Here is a 17,855-nt window from a genome sequence, read left to right as displayed (position 1 = left end):
TAGGGGGCCTAGATGGTTCTAATTATTAGCCCCCTAGGGAAGGACCCAGGGTCTAGCCTGCCCTGTGCTGGGCTGGCGCCTGTGTTGGCCCTGCCACGTACGTGCCCCTAGTCCTTTGCTGTGTGCTGCGCTGCCGGGGGCAGGGATCCCTTTTCCGCCCTCAGGCAGTAGCTGTTCTGTTCCGCATCGGCGCCCGGGCAGCGCAGAGAGGCTCACGGCCTTATTCCATCCGAGACTGAGGGCTCCAGGCATCCTCGGCCCGAGGAGACTCATTCCCTTGTGTGCTTGTTCAGCTGAAAAGCCCCAGCAGACAAAGGCCCTCTGGGCTGTCAATACACCAGCTCCTCCTCGGAGAGATGAGCTCCCAGGTCCGTATTGTCCCCTCAGTCGATGACTCAGTGTGGCTGTGCTGACAGCTCCCGAGGCCGGGAAGGGATTCAAATATTAATTAAAGGAAGAGCGAGCCACCCAGGCCCTCGCCCAGCCGCCCTTTCCCGGCGAGGCGTTGCATGAGAACAGAGCAGGGGGGCTGGCATCCCGCTGGGTTTTAATGGCTCCTTTGTCTGGCGCACTCAGCAGCTCCCGGGGTGCCCTCTGGCCCGGCTCCTTTTAACAAGCGGCGCCACTCGCCGAGGAGCGAGACTGGGCCCGGGAGCACGTCAATGCCTGTGCCACGCCGCTTTCATCTGCCTGAGCCCAGAGCTGCGTCTCTTCTCTACGCAGCCTTTTTACTTGTGTCCATCTGACGCTGGGAAGCAGCCCTGGGTGGTGGAGATGGAGGTGACTCCGAGCGGGCGAGCGGCGCCGGAGTGGGGCGCCGGGGTGGAGCAAGTGCGTGCGTTTTGGGAGATCTGTGTCCCAGCCCAGGGCTGTAATTACATTCTAGGGACAGCCGGAATGTCACAGGAGTACGGAAGGTGCAGGTTGGGGTACAGCTCGCTGGTCTCTTACCCACAATCCCCCGCCAACATGCTGTACCCTCGCTGAACAGCTCTATGCCCAAAAACTACTCAACAGAGTCCAGGTGGGGACGTGCTGCCCGAGTTCTCACAGTGCGTCTGCACTGACCCGTGTCTGTTCCCATAAATAAGAGCAGCTTCAGGTCTGCTCTGACTTTGGCAACTGGCTGCACGCTCATAAGAGCAGCCATCGGTTGTGAACAGGCAGACGCGGGTGCGTCCCAACCCCAACCCGCCCCCTGCACATGGGCAGCAGCAGTGGGCATTGAAGCTACCCAAGTGTTCGCCTTCGCCAAGGGGTTCTCCGGTGGCTAGGTCAGACCAGAGTCCAGTGACACAAAGTGGCCAACCAGAGGGAGTCTGGGCTATAGAGCAGAACTTGGCTCTGGGCTTAGAGTCAAGGTATCCCAGTTAGCTCTGCCTACCTCTTGGTCGCCAACCCGAACAGTAGCAGCTACAGTGTCTGCGGCTGTTATTCCCCGCTGCTTCGTTAAGGACATTTAGAAAATGCTTCTTGTTTAAAAAACTCCATGTCTTTCCAGAACCAACTTGATCTCTGGCTCCCGCCTTTGGATCTGGACTCAGAACACCCTAAAATCCAGATAGGTCCGAGTCCCGGTTTTGATTCAATCCATGTAACAGAGCGTGGGGCCCCTTTGCAAAATTTCTGATGCAGGTTTGCATTTCAAATGCCTCCAATGATGGGCTTAGGGGGGGAGGGTGTTTTTCTACTCCATATTAGCTTGGTGGGGGGGTATTCAACTTCACATTGACTCGAGGGGGGAGGGTGTTGTTCAACTCCACGTTGGCTCAGGAAGAGCCATATAAAAAGAAGGAACAGACATAGAAACAAACTCTTTTCTCCTATGACAAGCAGCATAGAAACGACGGATTTCTGTCTCCAAGCCCGGGTATTGACAGCCAGGATCGGGCCCACTGTAGCAAGAAGCCGTATGTTGCAATTAGGTGCTAAACGCTCTCCCTGTGCAGCATTCGAACTAGCCAGTTAGTGAGAGCCGTGCTTCCCTAGGATGCAGCCTGGGCCACGCAGGGAAAGAGGCTGAAAAAGGAACATAGTCAGGGCTGCCCACCGCGAGCAGCTGTGGCCTGATGAATCGGAGCTGAGTAGCATCAGGGACAGCTGCTGGGCTAGAGGGCTGGATGGGAGCGTTCCGCCCCGGGAACCCGTCCCGCAAAGAACAGCCACCCGCTTCCCCGGGCCGTCTGCTGAGAAGCAGCTGCCTCACGTGGAAAGCAGAGGCGAGATGAGCAAAGCGCCTGATGCAAGCGCCTGCTTCCCAGGGCAGCCGGGGCAGGGCCACAGCAGCGGGACACGTGCACCGGCGTCGTGGCTTACGGCAGGAGTGAACGCTGTTCGTCTGGGGCCACACAAAGCTTCGGGGCTGTGCGGTTGTATAACTGAGCTGAATGGTGATGGGTATTGCCAGCCGCAGTGGTGGGGAGATGACGGGGTAACTGTGAACTGCCACATGCAAACCAATAGCTCTACTACAGCTGGCTCCAGCCTTTTTAACCTCCCAGCACTCTGTTAATGTGAGATCGACCTCAAGCCCAAATCCCCTGGCCCCGCTTCCTTCCCGCCCCTTCTCTAAGGCCCTGCCCCTGCTCCACCCCTTCTCCGAGGCCTCACCCTGCTCGCGCCATCCCCCTTCCTCCCCCGCCTCACTCGCTTGCACCAGGCTGGGGTAGGGGGTTGGGGTGCAGGCTCTGGTCTTGGGCCAAGGGGTTTGGAGTGTGCGAGGGGCTCCAGGGTGGGGGATTGGGGTTCAAAGTGCAAGCTCTGGGAAGGTGTTGGGTGCCGGAGGAGGTTCAGGGCAGGGACGGGTTCAGGAAGCAGGCTCTGGCTGGGCACCGTTTGACTGAGACGGCTTCCGGGTGGTGGACAGGGGGGTTAAGGCGGCTTATTCCTGCCCTGGCCCTGCACCGACCCTGGAAGCAGCCGGCATGTGCCGCAACGGCTCCACAGGCTGCCCCTCATCTACAGGCGCTGACCCCACAGCTTCTACTGGCCACGGTTCCCCGTTACTGATCAGTGGGAGCTGCAGGCGGGTGTCTGCCGGCAAGGGCAGCATGTGGAGACCCCCGGCTCTGCCTCTCTCAGGGGCTGCAGGGACATGCCGGCCACATCCAGGAGCAGCAATGACCATTGGGATAATGACTCCAGCCACGACCGGTTCGGCATTTTAGAACGTGCCACGCAAAGAATCACATTGAGGTGTGAGAGAAATGAAAAGGATGAAATGCACAGACCAGTCAGAACCCAAAACTAACCCACGCTGCAAGCAGTGAAAGTAACAGCAACCCCCCACGTGTGTGTTGGGCAGGGAGAGGAGAGGGACAGTGTGTGGGTGGGTGGGTGGGTGAGTGAGAGAGAGAGAGAATGACACACACAGTGTGCAAGAGTGACAGAGATGAGCATTGCCACGCTCCCTCCATCCCCTTCTGTGTGGAGATGGGGTACAGGGATGGTAAGAGGGGGACACCCTGACATCAGCCCCCCCATTCCCTCCCATACCCTGCCTAGCAAGCAAGAGGCTCCTGGGGGGCAGTTCCAAGACAGAGGGCAGGAGCAGCAGGACAGTGGGTGGAGGGGCAACTGAAGGGCCAGTGTTCGATAGCTTCCCGGCCAACCCAGTCAGGATCCCCTGTCAGAGGCTCCAATATCTACTGGAAGATCCCGATCTACTGGTTGGTGACCCCTGCTCTAATACTTGTATCGTGCAGCGCCTGGGAACCCCCGCTCAGTTCAAAGTCCTGTGTGAGGTGCGGTACGCACAGCCTGCGAGGCCAAAAGCTGCCCCCTTGCAGCCTTCTCCTGCCAGCTAATGGGAGCTCGTTTGGAGACCGTTCCTTTGTCACAGCTGTCCTCCACCAAGCGCCTTCTGCCATCAAAGCACTAGCTCCCAGCCACTTCCGTCTCTGGCTGAGAGCCCTCGAGGGACAATGGGAGAGCTTTAATTACAGCTCCTCGCCTCTGCCCGGTTGGAGCTGTCGCCTGTAGGGGTGGGCATGCTAATGCAGCTGTTTTCTCCGGCTGTGCGCGGGCTGCAGCTCCGGTTGTGTGTGGCGGGCCACGGAAGGAGCCAGGTCCAGGTCCTGGAGTGGAGCGGGCCAGCAGGAGGAAGCCCTCCAGGCTGGGAGGTGGGAAGGAGGCGGGCGAAGCCGTCGAAAACTTGAAGGAACCATAAGGCTAAACCAAAGAGGTTCAACTAAGGGCCAGGGCCCCCCAGAAAATCAGGTGTCAGGGAATCACTCCCTCCCTCCGGCTGCCCATTGTCCGGTTAGATGGGCGTGAGAGAGGCAGAGGTTCACTGCTGTGGGCTGCTGGGAGATTTAACTGAGTTCAGTGTGATCAGCCTTCAGCTCTTAGTCGCTGCCAGACAAGGTGTTTGCGGTGGAGTCCAGCCAGCGCCCCTTCCCCGGACAGGTTCCGTCCCTCGCGGGTACAACTACATCTCTCTGGGACGTGCCCGGGGTACGAGCCAGACTAATGAGTAGCTGTGTCACCTGCCCTGGAACCTGGGGGGCTCTTGACACTGTTTTGCAGCTCCGGCGTCTCTCTGGACAGCTTACGAGCAGCCTCCCCTGCAGCCAGCCAGACACCTCGGCTCTCGGTTGTGGGACCCTGGCCCACTCCCAGGCCTAGATTTCCCCCAGAAATGTCTGTCCTGCCCTGCCCGATCCTGAACAATACAAATCCATCGCACTCCTGTTCTTGCTGTAACAGAAATAATATGCACATAACTTTCCCCGTCCCCTAAGGGAGTTTCCCAGACCCGTCAATTCAAGCACTGTGGGTTAAATAAAACAATAAAAGAAGTTTATGGACTGCAAAGAGAGAGATGTTAAGTGAGTGCAAGTCACGAGGTATAACAGTCAGAAGTGGTTACAAAAAAGCTAACTGTTAAATGCAACTGGTGCCTAACACAACGAACTATGTTAAATTCAAAGCAAGGTTTTCTCACCGCATGTGCTCAGCAGTCTGACTGCCCGAACTAACGAGGCAGGAGCAGTTTAGTGGCTGCTTCCTTTGGCCCTTCTCGTGCAGTGGATCGATGGACGAGAGAAAGGAGAGGGCACAGTGGGGGGTGTATCCCTCCTTTCTGTAGTGTCCGTTCCTCTTTTGGAAGACCCTCCCCGTGGAAATTCAGGAGTGAGAGTCTATAGGGAAGGATGTTTCCTGCCGCTTTTTCCTCACCTGTCGGAGCGTCTTTTGTTTCCCTTCCTCCGTGATGACATTGTGTACTGCTTCAGTGCGAATTAAGCAGAGCATGCATGGCTTGAATTGAGTCCGGCCTGTTTGCCAGCTGCAGTTTAGAACACGTGTCAGAAACAGTAGACAGGACAGTCTTACAGTCACACATGGAACGTAGTTGCACGTAGTTTATCAGGACAATATTAACCATCCAATACTGAGTTGACAAATGGTTCTCCTCACGGCACTGGTGCATTAATTGCACCTCCAGCTGCCGACGCAGCTAAGGAAGACAGGCCTTCACCGCCCGGCTGCGTTGTTCCTTCTCCTTGCAAGCACTTGTTTCTAATGCCAGCCTCCTGGTCTCAGTGCACGGTACGAAGATCCTTTTCCGGACGCTGACACCATGTGATGGGGTGCTGGCGTTTTGCCGTGGGGTTTCCCAATGAGCTTTGCCTCAGCAATTGTTGCTCTGGAAAAATAGCAAAGGGGAGGAAATGGCCAAATCCTTTAGAGGAAGACATCCCTGCCGGAGTGCAAAGGTACAGACAGTTCAGCAAAATGGTAGTTACACAGCTCGGCTCTTGCCAGAGTCCTGTCTCAGCCTGAGGACTGTCTAAGCGCACGGGGGGTTCGAGTGGGAAGACGGTGTAACAGGCGATGCCTGACTGTGAGGTGATCACACGCTGGCTTTTTTGGCCAGGTGTCGGTGACTGCGGGAGAGACCGGCGGGCCGGACAAGGCCCCGCGAGACGTGGAGGAACGTGCGCGGCACAGCGGGACCACTGACTCGGAGCTGTCGGAGCTGGAGGACAAAGTGGCCTCCACGGCCGTGCAGGTGCAGCAGGCCGAGAGCGAGGTAATAGCTCAGGCCGCCGCACAAAAGGTGCTGGCTTCACGAAACGGCTAGCGCAGCTCCCCGGGATGGAACACAGGGCCCTGGGACGTGATACGACCGGCTGATCCCACACGCCCCCGCTAGTTTCTGTGGTGGGGTTTATTTGTGTTACTGTCCCGCCGGGGGGCTGTCGTCAGAGGCCAGCTGCACACAGTGCTGTACAAACACACTGCTGGGCCAACTGCTGAATGCTTCATTTGCTCAGTAAGAAAACAAATGCTGAGCGAGCATTTCCTTTGCCCTGGCAGACAGTGTTTTGAGCGGAGTTCGCCGCCGTAGGCGCATTCTGCATGGTCAACAGTGTTCCACGCAGGGGAGATTCATTGGCTGTACAGCTGATTAGCAGAGCCCCCACAACCGACACCTTGTGTTTCTATGGGTGGTGCACTCTGCCCATGCTGCGGTGCACATAACAAAATTTATTCTGCAACGAGAAAAAATAGAGGGAACATTGGCGGTGTGTACCCTTGGCAGCGGGATAGCTGGAGGGAACTTGCCGAGGGCCCCAAAACTAATGGTGTTGCAGCCTGCCCGTGGGGAATACAGTGCCGTTCGGGTTTGGCCTGTCTGGATAGGCAGGCAAACCAAACCTGAACAGTATCACAGTGACTCCTGTGCTGTATGCCCCAGCACCAATCCAATCTGGCCCATCCATCCTCCTGTCTCCATTGATGGCGGGGCGGCGGGTCCGAACCTTACTGGCACTGCCTAGGATGAGCCCGGTCCCGGGGGAGGTGTACGTGCCGTGTGAACCCTTCCCGGGACACATCTGCGGGAAGCTGTGTGCTTTTTCTCTCGTAGGTGTCCGACATAGAGTCTCGGATCGCGGCGCTGACCGCTGCGGGGCTGACTGTGACCCCCGTGGAAAAGCCAAAGAAGAAATCCAGCACACAGGTGAGTGCGTCTGCATGCAGAGCACGTCCCCGGCAGGCAGGTGCGCACGTGGCACAGCGATGTGAGTCTGGTCTGGACGCCTCCCCCACCCGTTCCTGCCTCAGTGCTAAGTGACGGGCGGGCCTGCCGGTGATGCTGGGCACCTCTGATCTGGGGTGACCAATTCTCGTCGCTGATCCTTTGCCGTGACTCTAAGCCTGACACGTGAGTTGTCACAGGTGGAAATAAGGATACTTGCGGGGCAGGGGGCCTTTACATTGCACTATTGAGCTTCTCATCCCTAGCGCTCACAGTGCGTCCCAAATGTGGGTCCGTATCTTTACTCCCCGAAGGCCCAAGGCAAAAGCTTGGCTGATTTTAAAACGGTGGTAGGAAATTCTACATCCAGTCTAAACAAAGCAGCCGTATGATAAGTGTCCCTGGCTCTTTTACAGTGCTGGCCCTCGGCATATTCCAGAGCGCTTTGCGGAGGAGGGCAGTAGTGTTATCGCACCGTACATGTGGGGAAACTGAGGCACAGAGCGGGGATGTGACCTGCTCAAGGACGGCGACCGGGTTGGAAATAGAAGCCAGGTCTTCTGAGCCCCAGTCCCATGCTCCAGATACTGCACCTCTTACCTCATTCAGGGCTGCTGGCCCATTCCCTGGGCCCGTGCCCTGTGTTCACAAGGAACTCGTTTACTGCTCACTGTCTCCTCCTCCTTGCTAAGAAGGAAATCCCAACCACCCGTCACACAGAACCGTCAGGGTTTCGTGTTAGGTAGGAAATCCCCCTCTGCAGCAACCTCTGCCGTGTCCGCATACCACCCCTGCCAGCCTCGAGAACTTTCCCTCTGCCCAGCCTAAGGCAGCTGAGATCCATATTGTCAAAGGAGATTGGCTCTTCTGGCTGCTGCTGTTGGCATTGTGGTGGTGCTTAGAGGTCCCAGGACACTAGTGGTCTTGGCAATGTACACACGTACTGAGGCCTTGGCTCCACTTACTGGTTCTGGCAATCGATCTTCCGGGGTTTGATTTAGAGGGTCTGGTAAAGACCCACTAAATAGAATGCTGAGGGGGGTCCCCATCAACCACTGTATTCCTCACTGTTGTCTTCCTGCCAGTCCTTGAGCAGTCAGTTCGTGCCACCCGTAGGTCCCTCAGTGTCACCAGGGCAGATGGGTGAGCACGGTGCACCCTTGCTACGAACGTCCCAGCTGCTCTGGGCAGCCCTCTCGCTGCTCTCCTGGTGCTGGAAAAGTCCTAGAAACCTTTTTCCTTTCTTCTGCCCCCAGCTGTTCATGCTCCAGCCTCCCAGGACTGCTGGGAGCAGCCCGGGGGATCAAAGTACGGACTCTTCGGAGATGGCATTGCCCAGTGACTTCAGAGTGAGTCCTCGGGGGGTACCTTGCCGTCAGTAAGGGGATTCAGCCAAACCAGAAAAACCGGGACTGCTCTGCTCAGGGAGGGTGTGGAAAGCCCGTCTCCCCTAGCCCACTCGTTGAGTCTGGGGTGATTGTGGCCACCAGGGGGCGCCAACAGCCTCTGCAGGCCTTGGGCAAGGCGTAAGGGGCCGGCTCTGCACTCCTGGAAGGGGTGGGGCTTCAGGGAAGGGCGGGGCCATGGCACGCCCCTCCCCCCCACACACACACACATGCACACAACCCTTAGCGGCTCTCTGACAGGGATTTAAAGGGCCTGGGGCAGCAACCGGGGCAATTATCCTCTTCCCACCTCATCGGCAGGCCTGGTGGCCCCCACCCTTTGAGGAGACGTCCAGTAGCCTGTGTGAAAGGGGCTCGTGGGACTCGGCCGGCTCCTCACAGACGCGTTTCATCGCTGTCAATAATGGGCAGCTGCTGTTGGTGGCCTCGGCAGAAAGGCCATTAGGGGCCAAGGGAGCTGCCCTGTCCCCTCAGACAGAAAGGTCCCCGTAGCTGGTGGCTTGCCTGGGGCTGGCGAGCCGGGGCCAAGCCCGGGATGAGGGAATCGAGGAATTTCCTACAAAGAGCCCAGGGTGGCTGCCACGAGGGAGGGAGAGTCGTGAGCCCGCAGGCCCTGAGGCTGGGGGAACGGCTGCCACTCGGAAGGGCTGGGCATGGCTTGCCGAGGCGAGAAGGGCTCTGACCAGACCGGGGCATGCGGCCACCCGCCGAAGGGGGGGTTAGTTCTGAGCTTTGAGTTAATAAATCCGGCCCCAAGGAGGGCTGCTGGGGTTTGACGGTGAAAACCCGGCCTGGAGAGTGTTTGAGGGTCCGAGAAGGGAAAGCGGGGGAGGGATTGCCTGCGGGGCCGCTCTGAGGTAACCGCAAGAATCTCTCCTATCCGTTCGGAGCAAGCGGCTTTCTGCACGGCGCCCAGGTCCCTCGCCAGACGCCCCTCGTCTAACGACGTGCTTCTCACAGCTCCCCGGCACTAGACTTCGTTCCAGGGTCGCTGTCGGGCTTTCTCTTGTCACATGGAGTTTGGCCTTTAGGGACCATTAAACAATGGCCTGTGCTTGGTTTTTCCCCAGCTCGTAACACAGCGTTTCCACTCGCACACGCTCGGCTGGCCGGGCGGGCCGCGAAGGCGTGTTTGCGATTGGTGCCTTTCCTAAACACCGAAGGAGTCTGGCTTTGTGGCTATCCACTGGCTGCATCAGACAGCGCTTTGATAAAAGGGCACCGCCCAGAGACTGAACAGCCCTCTCCTTTCTCTTCTAGGTAATGTCTATGCCACAGGTGTTAAGGAGAAAATTCAACAGTTCTCTTCAAATGGCCGGTAAGACTCGTGCTCTCTGCTTGGCTCTGAGGAAATGTCGTAGTTTAGGAGCGGAGCCCTGCAAATCCGCTTCAGACCCGCGGGCATCCGCATGCGCGATGGCAGTGCGGAGAGTCGCGGCTCATTGTGGCAGATGTGGATACACATTTTGCATCAGAAACCCTGCATATTTGCAGCTCTCCGCTCTCGATCTGCCGGTGTCCGCATCCGGGGCTGGCGGCGTGGCTATCCGCAGATTGTTTGGGCAGCTGTAGATGTGGGTGCAGATTTTGTAGTGAGAATCGCTCTATACCCACGGGTGTCCGCGTCTGGCGGTGTGGCTATCCGTGGATCGTGTATGCAGCTGTGGCCGCAGATACAAAGTCTGTATCCATGCAGGGCTCTGCGGAGGAGGACTCGGTTGTGGGGGGCTGCAAATCACATCTGTCCAGCTTCTGGCCCTGCTTTTCAACCAGGGATCTGGCCAGACACGTGCAAGGAAAGGAGATTTTAGAAATAGGCCTGTGGACTGTGGGAAGGAAGTGGAGTCCAGTGGCCAGAGCGAGGCAAAAGGCTAAAAGCCATCCTGGCCCCTCCCAGCAGAAACGGGACGGAGTGCTCGCCGCCCCCCCGAAGGAAACCCACCGGCAGCCTTCGCCCCTGGCCTCGCATGCCTGGAGTTTGCCACTCCTCTTGTGGCTTTTTCCTGGGGGTCTTTCTGGTCCCCGGCCCCTCCCCAGTGTCTGGCCCACTCCTCAGCTGCTGGAGGGGTCTTACGGGAGACGGCTCCCTGCCGTCGAGGGAAGGTATGTGGCTACGTGACGGCACGGCCGCTGCCAGCAAGAGCCGCTGGGGAATGATTTTTCCCCTTCTCTCTTATCTTGGCTCCTCCAGCTCCGGGAGGGACTGAAGCGAGCGCCACGCGGCGTCCAGATAAGCGCTGGACGGGGGAGGAGCGGGGAGGAAAGGGACAGCCGCCACTGAGGGCCGAGAGCAGATTTAGCACCCCCCCCCCCGGCCTCCCCAGTTAAAAGTCAATTACAAGGCACGTTTCCTGAGCAGGGAGCGAGGCCCTTTCTCTTTGCTGGTAACAGAGTCATTTTCTCTTCCCCCGCAAGGGCAGCCAGATAACCCTGGCCCTGCGCCCTGGCCTGCTGATAGCGCCCCAGGGCACTCGGCTGACGTCAGGCAGGAGTCTAATCTCCCCCAGGCCCAGCAGAGCAGCGGAAAGACGCTGTATCTCCTTGCCCCTCTCCCCTCAGGTCAGTGGCGGGCCCGGGAAGGGTGCAGATAGGGGAAATTGGAACCAGACGCCAGCAAGCGGGGGATTATGGAGTGGGCCACAAAGCTGCCTCGTGAAGCCTGGTGTTACCGGGTCTGCAGGGCATTCAGAGAGGGACTTGCTTGGGCTGAGGAAGTCCCAGGCAGTCCTCTCCCGCAGGGCGGGGAGCTTGTGGGAGTTGACGGGGGGAGCCATAGGCCAGGCTGGGCCTCGCTGCAGATAGGACCCCTGGAGCTGGCTTGCAGAGGCAGCCGCGCAGCATCAGAATGGGCCCAGCCTCAGAGGGCCCAGTTCTCTGGGCGTTCCTGGCGCGGGAGCTGATGCTGCCTTGCAGGACCTGCCAAGAGCAGAGCCACGCAAGAAGCAGAGAGCCACCCCCAGCAGGAAGGGGGACTTGCTGGTGACACATCCCCCCTTCCCCGGGATGTGTGATCCTTTCCGCGTAGGAGCTGAGCCCGTGTTTCAGCTGTGCTGTGTTTGCACGCGCCATGTTCCTTCTCTTCCGCGGTCGCAGAGCCCCTCTGGCAGTGAGATCACATGCACTGCAGCGCCTGGGTCAGAACAGCGCTTCCTGAACAGCGGCTCCCTTTTGAACCCTGTCTTAGTTTGATAGAAACGAGGCTGTGTCCCATGTTCCCTGGGAGCTGGCACTTGGAGGACCGCCCAGGAGAGAGTCAAGTGCCGCCCCACTGGTGAGCAGAGCACACTCAGCCGGCAGCCTGTGTGTCTACTGGTGGTGCACATATACACATGCCTTGGTGCATGTAACAAAATGTATTCTGCACATGCGTGGAAAAAAAATAGAGGGACCATTGGCTGTCTCCCTGCCCCACTGCAGCACTCAACTAGCTGCTTCCACTCTTGTGTTAACCAGGGGACCAGCTACTTTCTAACTCCAGCATCATTCTCCTGGGTGAGGCAGAGGGGACGTGGTGTGAGGTTACAATGCACACCTTGCCCTGGCGCGGTGAAGGGGGTAGCTGGCTGTGGGATTGTGGCGGGGGAGTGCCCGCAGCCCTGCTTTCGGTGCGCAGCCGTTTCTCTGACCAGCTGCGTTGATTGCCGGGCTCTGCCGTAAGCTGCGGCAGCCTCCCAAGAGCTGCTGCTGAGCCCCGAATCGCGAGAGCAGCTAATGTACTCCCCTTCCGGCCCAGGCCTGAGGGAGGGGCACTGGAGAGCCACTTACTGTGCTGCCCCTCTGCCAGGGCATCGCACCCTGGCTGGGGTGCTGTTATGGCCGGTAGCCGCACCTCACCGGGGGAGAACCGCTCCCACAGCCCTGCTCCAGCACCACCCCGCACGCCAACGCAGCCATGCCCAAGAACCTCGCCGCGGCCCCGGATGGTTCTACCGCGCGCTCTGGTGTCTCTTCGGAGCGGCAGCTTTGACGGGGACGGGGCTAATTGCAGCACAGGCCCAGAGCGGCTGCTATTTCTCTGGCAAGGCCGCTGTATTTCAAGGCTCCCATCCCTCCCCTGCATGCCCTGGGCTGTCTCTTGGCTATGCCGGCCACACTCCTGGGCCGAGACATTATCCAGCCTGGTCCCACCTAGCTGGGGACCCGGCTGTCATAGTCCCTGTGGTGCTGCATCTCAGCTAGCACAGAGTCGCCTCTTTTCCCGAGCAGGAAAGGGGCCCATCGATGTACGAGTCCCCTGCGACGAGCTGCCCCCTGAACAGCCAGGAGGCTAATGGCTGAGTCAGGGCACAGGCGAGAAACGTACTTGCTGAATTCTGACTGGCAATACCAGCTGCAGCTCCGGGAGGGGCCGGCACCTCTGACTGTGGCGCCCGCGCCAGCCCACACGCTCTTGGCCTGCCACATGCTGGCTCGGATTCTCTCCCGGTTTACACGCGTGTACATAGGGCGTGACTCGCCGATCCCACCCCCATATGGAACCGCAGGGAGCCCGAGGTGACTCGGGAAGGGAGCGATTTCAAAAGATGCATTTCCCAGGCACCCGCGTGTAGCCCTAGAGCCTGCCCCCCAGAGTAAACCGTTTTGCTTTTTCTTTCCATAAAGACGGCGATGAATCCTTTGACCGGAACTCCATGTACCGAGGCTCCCTGACGCAACGGAACCCCAACGGGAAGAACAGGAAAGCCGATCGCATCTTCGCGGTAACCTGCCGGCCTCTCGTGGGTTGCCCCGATACGAGTGGAGGGCTCCCCTTCTCTGCGCTGGGCAGAGGGCTGTGCGGAGGGGGCGTTCCTACCCTGCTCCTTAGTCCCAGGTGTCTCCCCCCCACACACACACATACACGGGGGGGGCTTGTAAAGAGGTGGGGGGGGGTCAATGTTCCTGTTGATTAGCCACATAGGGTCTGGGCATTGTGCTCCTCCACCCAGAAGTCAGAGCAGACTGTCACACCGAATAATTCACCCCACTAATGTCGCCCAAGGTGCGCTGGGCCTGCGCGGGAGGCCTGAGACATCAGTAGCACGACGCAAGGGGGCAGTTTAGTCTGGCAGGGGGAGCGCGCCGGTGGCTTCCTCTCCTGCTCTGGAAGGGGCCGCCAGGGTGGCCGTGGTGAGCGGAGACGGCAGGAGAGGCACGATGACGGGAAGCCGCCAGCGTGTGTCCCAGGGCCCAGGAGCTTTGTGGGTTGGACGCTGTAGCCCCGAGGTTTTCAGTTCTGTGTCTCGGTGCTTTGCAGAAGCCTGTGCTGACCCATCGACCCTGAAGACGACGGAGCCTCCCGACATTACACCCCCAACCTGGCCTCAGCTTAGAGCTTCGCCTTTATTTCCTTCAACGCCTTCTCATCCTACCAGTGCCAGGCAGAGCAGAGGAGGCAGGCCGGGGGGGCGCGTACGCAGCTGGGACGCCACCTTGCAACCGAGTGCAAGTCGGAACGAGCAACTCGCTGCCCGTTCCTGACAGGTGTCTGGCAAAGCAGCCCCGGCAGACACCCCGCGCCCCCACGTCTCTTCCGCGAGTCTCCGCTGCTGTGACACGAGGGCCCCTGTGTGCATCTGGCAGCAGCCCTGGCCTGGCCGGGTGCTCTGAGGGGTTGACTCACTGGTATAACTCAGAGTTTTCATGCTGACGTTTGCTATCCTCTTGCAGAGACTCCAGGGCAGGCCCATAAATATTAACGGGTTTCCAGGAGATTTAAGGTGACCACTCACCCGCTGCCTCGGAGGGGGCTCGTCTGGCTAATACCTGGCCCAGCGCTGTGCAAATGTATTGCAAAATCACTCCCCAGTGGTCCCAGCTCTGCCCATCACTCCTCCTGCCCCCCAATGGGCAGGAGCAACAGAAGGTCCCTAAAAACAGGAGGCCACCAGTGGCCAAACCATGGCCCTGCCCTCGCCCTCCTTCTGAGCCCTTGCCCTGGCATCGCCTCTTCCCCCAGGCTCCCCTTGCTCCTCTCCGCCCCCCTCCCTACATTCCTCGAACCAACACTCCTCTCCATGGGTCCAGAGGGAGCCATCGCACAGGGAGAGAAGCGACAGTGTATTTAAAGTGTCTCTGAGTGTAGCCACCTACTTCCGGTGCCTGGTATTCCAGGCCTGCGGGCCGTCAGACACAGAATGCAGGAAGGTTGGTCACTGCTAAATGCTTGCAAACCATCTGGACAAAGAAGGAGGTGATGGACACCCCAGTATTCAAGTCCTTCCAGCCAGGACCAAAATCTCCAACAGAACCCGGTTCCAAAAAATGTTGGGAGTAGGGGTGCCAGTCCAGTGGTTTTGTTTCAATAAAGCCAAACCATTTCGTTCCCATTACGACTTTCAAATGTTTTTAATACGCAGTTGTTCAAATGTTATTGGGGACTGAAAAAAATCGAAATGGGCTATTTTGACGTTATTAAAATCCTTCATGGAATGGGGAAATTTCATTACAATCGACATGTTTTGCAAATCATTTGGATTTGGTAACAAATGGGGGAGTGGCTTAAAAAAAAAACCCTTTTGATGAAAATGTTAAGCTCCACTCATGACTAAGTAGGAGTAGTTGTATCCTAAACCTAGTGTTTTATACTCTTGGGCATGTTTGCAGAAATGACCCAATGTGATTTCTCCACAGCTGTAGCATCTTTTTTAGTATAATTCATCTAGAAGTTACGTCAGGCGTGGTCTGAGGCGGGCTGCAGCAGCTGGCACTCCAGGCGGAATGCAAGAGCGGCGCCCCCGCCTGCACGGCCATCAATGGAGCGATGTCATCATCAGGCGCCCTGTGACATCATCACCGGGCACCCTGTTGAAGGCGGCTCCCTAGGCAATGGCCGAGTTGGCCTATAGTCACGGGCTGCCCGAGTTACGTGCCATCTCAAATTCCCTTCATGTCAAGTCACTTCCATTCTCACTAGCGTGAGATCTTGATAAACTTAAAAAAACAACCAGTGGTCTGGTAGCACTTTCTAGACTCACAAAACATGGAGATGGGATCATGAGCTTTTGTGAGCACAGCCCACTTCTTCAGATGACCCAATCTTCAGATTTTGAGTTCTCTCTAAGAGGGCATAGGCCTATGCCATTCCAAGAAATGGAGTCTAGTGAAAATAATTAGCCCTGTTTTAGGAACAACTTCCAGCCACAGACATGTCACCACAGCACCTTGCAAAAAAAATGAAATGACCGTTTGTGGATCTCTCACCGCAGAGCAGACATCAAGCATAACCCCGTGACTTAGATCCTCAGATGGCAAAAGGCAACTTGGGCTATGTCTAGACTGCAGGCTTCTTTCAGAAGAAGCTTTTCTGGAAGAGATCTTCTGAAAAAACTTCTTCCAAAAGAGAGCGTCTACAGTGCAAAAGCACATTGAAAACGCAATGTTTTCGAAAGGTAGCGTCCACACTGAATGGACGCTCTCTCGCATTTAAACTGTGATTGCTATGGATGGAGTGGCCACCTGTGCTTTCTCCTTTTTCCTCTTCTTCCGAAAGAACTCCCTCTTCCCCATCCACACACATGCCTTTTTCCAAAAGAGCTCTTTCAGAAAAGGCTTCTTCCTCGTAGAAAGAGGTTTACCAATGTCGGAAAAACCCTCTGCTCTTTCAATTTTTTTTCTCGAAAGAACGCGATTGCAATGTGGACATAAGTGAAGTTTTTTCGGAAACATGGCCATTTTCCCAAAAAAACGCTGCAGTGTGGACATACCCTCGATGGAATGAGGCAGATCTCTACCATCAGGAGTTGGCCCGGTGTTTTTTAAAGCCAAATACAGAACCGCCTTGCCTAGAAACACATCCTCTGCAATCCACAGTTCCACGTTTGGTTCCAGTCCCAGCTTCTCCGCATCTCATGACAACCCTCAATAATGTAAAATAAGGCAGTGTTCAGACTGTAGTATCCCGGGCCATTTTTACCTATCGGCTTTTATCCTCCTCTGTCTCTCTATTGCTGTACATATGTGATGTCATGCAATAAAGCTGAGATTGCGTGAGGAGCTCTGAGCGCCCCATTTCTGTGTCTGCCTTTCTCCCTCTGTGCTTGGCAGAATGGCCTGCCTCTCTGTTGACTTTCCTCACTTCACCGCTCCGTACAATGGCATCAGATTTGCAAAATGATGCAGTGGCTGAAGCAGAGGAGATGCGGGCGGCTGGGGCGACGGTGAGGTGAGAAATGCTTTCATTCACCTGGCATTGATCACAACGCTGCCTTTCCTGCACTCAGTCAGGAGCGACAGGATACTTGTCAGACAAAGACCAGGGTTGTACATTAGCTGGGCCCTGTGCCATTGTGTTTGAAGCACAAAGGAGTTACCCAAACATCCGCGGATCAACAAAGGGGATCGATGCATATAAGAAAATAGGAACAAGAGAATTCTATGTAGCAACCCCCTCCTGCCCCTCAAAAAAGGTTTTATTTATTGGCAGTTCTTTGCTTCTTTGAAAAGTCGCATCTCTGCAAAGACCAAACCAGTCCCATTCAGGTGCTGGGCTCTACCAGTGTTCCCTGTCAGCTGTGCACTTGGGCGGCCACTCAGGAAAGATCCAAATGCCCCAGCTGATTAGCAGAGCCATCACAGCGTCCTCAGCTGGCAGCATGTGTTTCTGCTGGTGGTGCCCATCCCCATATGCCTCGGTGCACATCAAATTTATTCTGCACCTGGATGGAAAAAATTAGAGGGAACATTGATTAGGGCTCACGTTGGTGAACAGTTCCAACCAGCCAGCTGTAAAGTTGAAGAAACATTAAAGGGTTCCTGGACACGAAAATCAGAAGGGCTGCGGTTTGTTTAATGACGGCTTCACAAACTGAGATGTAACGGTTGACTTGCGTAGCGTAACTCGGTGACTTCCAGGAAAAACATGCTTGCCTCTCCACACAACCGTGTGCTTTCAACTCTGGAATTGCTTCCATATTGTAACACTTCCTCTGCAGTATTCCTGTTGGCCGGAATACGCAGCCCACAATGCTAACTAGAGAACAACCGCCGTGGAGGGAGCCAGAGAGAGGATGCCTCCAAGTTGCAGTGGGGGATTCCGAGCCAAACACTTTGCAACTTTTTAGCTCTTACGCCTGGATGCTGGCCAGGGCCGTATTAACAGCAACCATGCTAGAGGATCCATGGCGGTTATGAAATAAAATTGGAAATTGACACCCTACCCAATGGAGCTTATGCACTTAATGCTGCTTTGCAAATAAGTGATTTTTTGTTGTTCACTGGAAGTTTTTTGGGAAAAAAATCAAAATCAAATGGGGATCCGGTGAGCAGCGGGGACACTAAGGCAGTTCTCCTCCTGTCCTGGCGCTGCATTCTGCACTGCACCCCAGAAGCTGCCAGCAGCTGGCTCGGCTCCCAGGTGATGCCATGGGACGTTGCAGCCATGCAACACCCTCTGAAGTACGCAGAGCGCTGCACAGCCGCGACCATCTGCCCAAGCATTGTAGCCAGCAGGATCGGGGCTTACGTTTGGGATGTCTGACGTTTGG

At 56.8% G+C, this 17,855-nt stretch overlaps 1 protein-coding gene across 8 annotated transcripts in view; it reads left to right on the top strand.

Moving 5' to 3' along the window:
* The window catches only part of MLPH (melanophilin), a 61,065-nt gene extending 44,700 nt beyond the window's left edge, over window positions 1-16,365 (top strand). For 4 of the 8 annotated variants that reach the window (XM_075934034.1, XM_075934033.1, XM_075934031.1 and 1 more), the window contains 7 exons: window positions 5,879-6,034; window positions 6,875-6,967; window positions 8,242-8,334; window positions 9,652-9,709; window positions 10,807-10,950; window positions 12,994-13,091; window positions 13,628-16,365. In XM_075934034.1, coding sequence (XP_075790149.1) covers window positions 5,879-6,034; window positions 6,875-6,967; window positions 8,242-8,334; window positions 9,652-9,709; window positions 10,807-10,950; window positions 12,994-13,091; window positions 13,628-13,654 — 669 coding nt within the window. In that variant the 3' untranslated portion in view covers window positions 13,655-16,365. The remainder of the gene's footprint in view (window positions 1-5,878; window positions 6,035-6,874; window positions 6,968-8,241; window positions 8,335-9,651; window positions 9,710-10,806; window positions 10,951-12,993; window positions 13,092-13,627) is intronic. The other 4 variants (XM_075934038.1, XM_075934037.1, XM_075934036.1 and 1 more) reach the window with 1 other exon arrangement.
* The last annotated feature ends 1,490 nt before the right edge of the window (window positions 16,366-17,855 follow it).

Source organism: Pelodiscus sinensis, chromosome 7 (genome assembly GCF_049634645.1).
Source record: "Pelodiscus sinensis isolate JC-2024 chromosome 7, ASM4963464v1, whole genome shotgun sequence".
NCBI lineage: Eukaryota > Metazoa > Chordata > Testudines > Trionychidae > Pelodiscus > Pelodiscus sinensis.
Note: the sequence above shows the minus strand (reverse complement) of the source record. Positions and strands in the feature narration are given on the sequence as shown.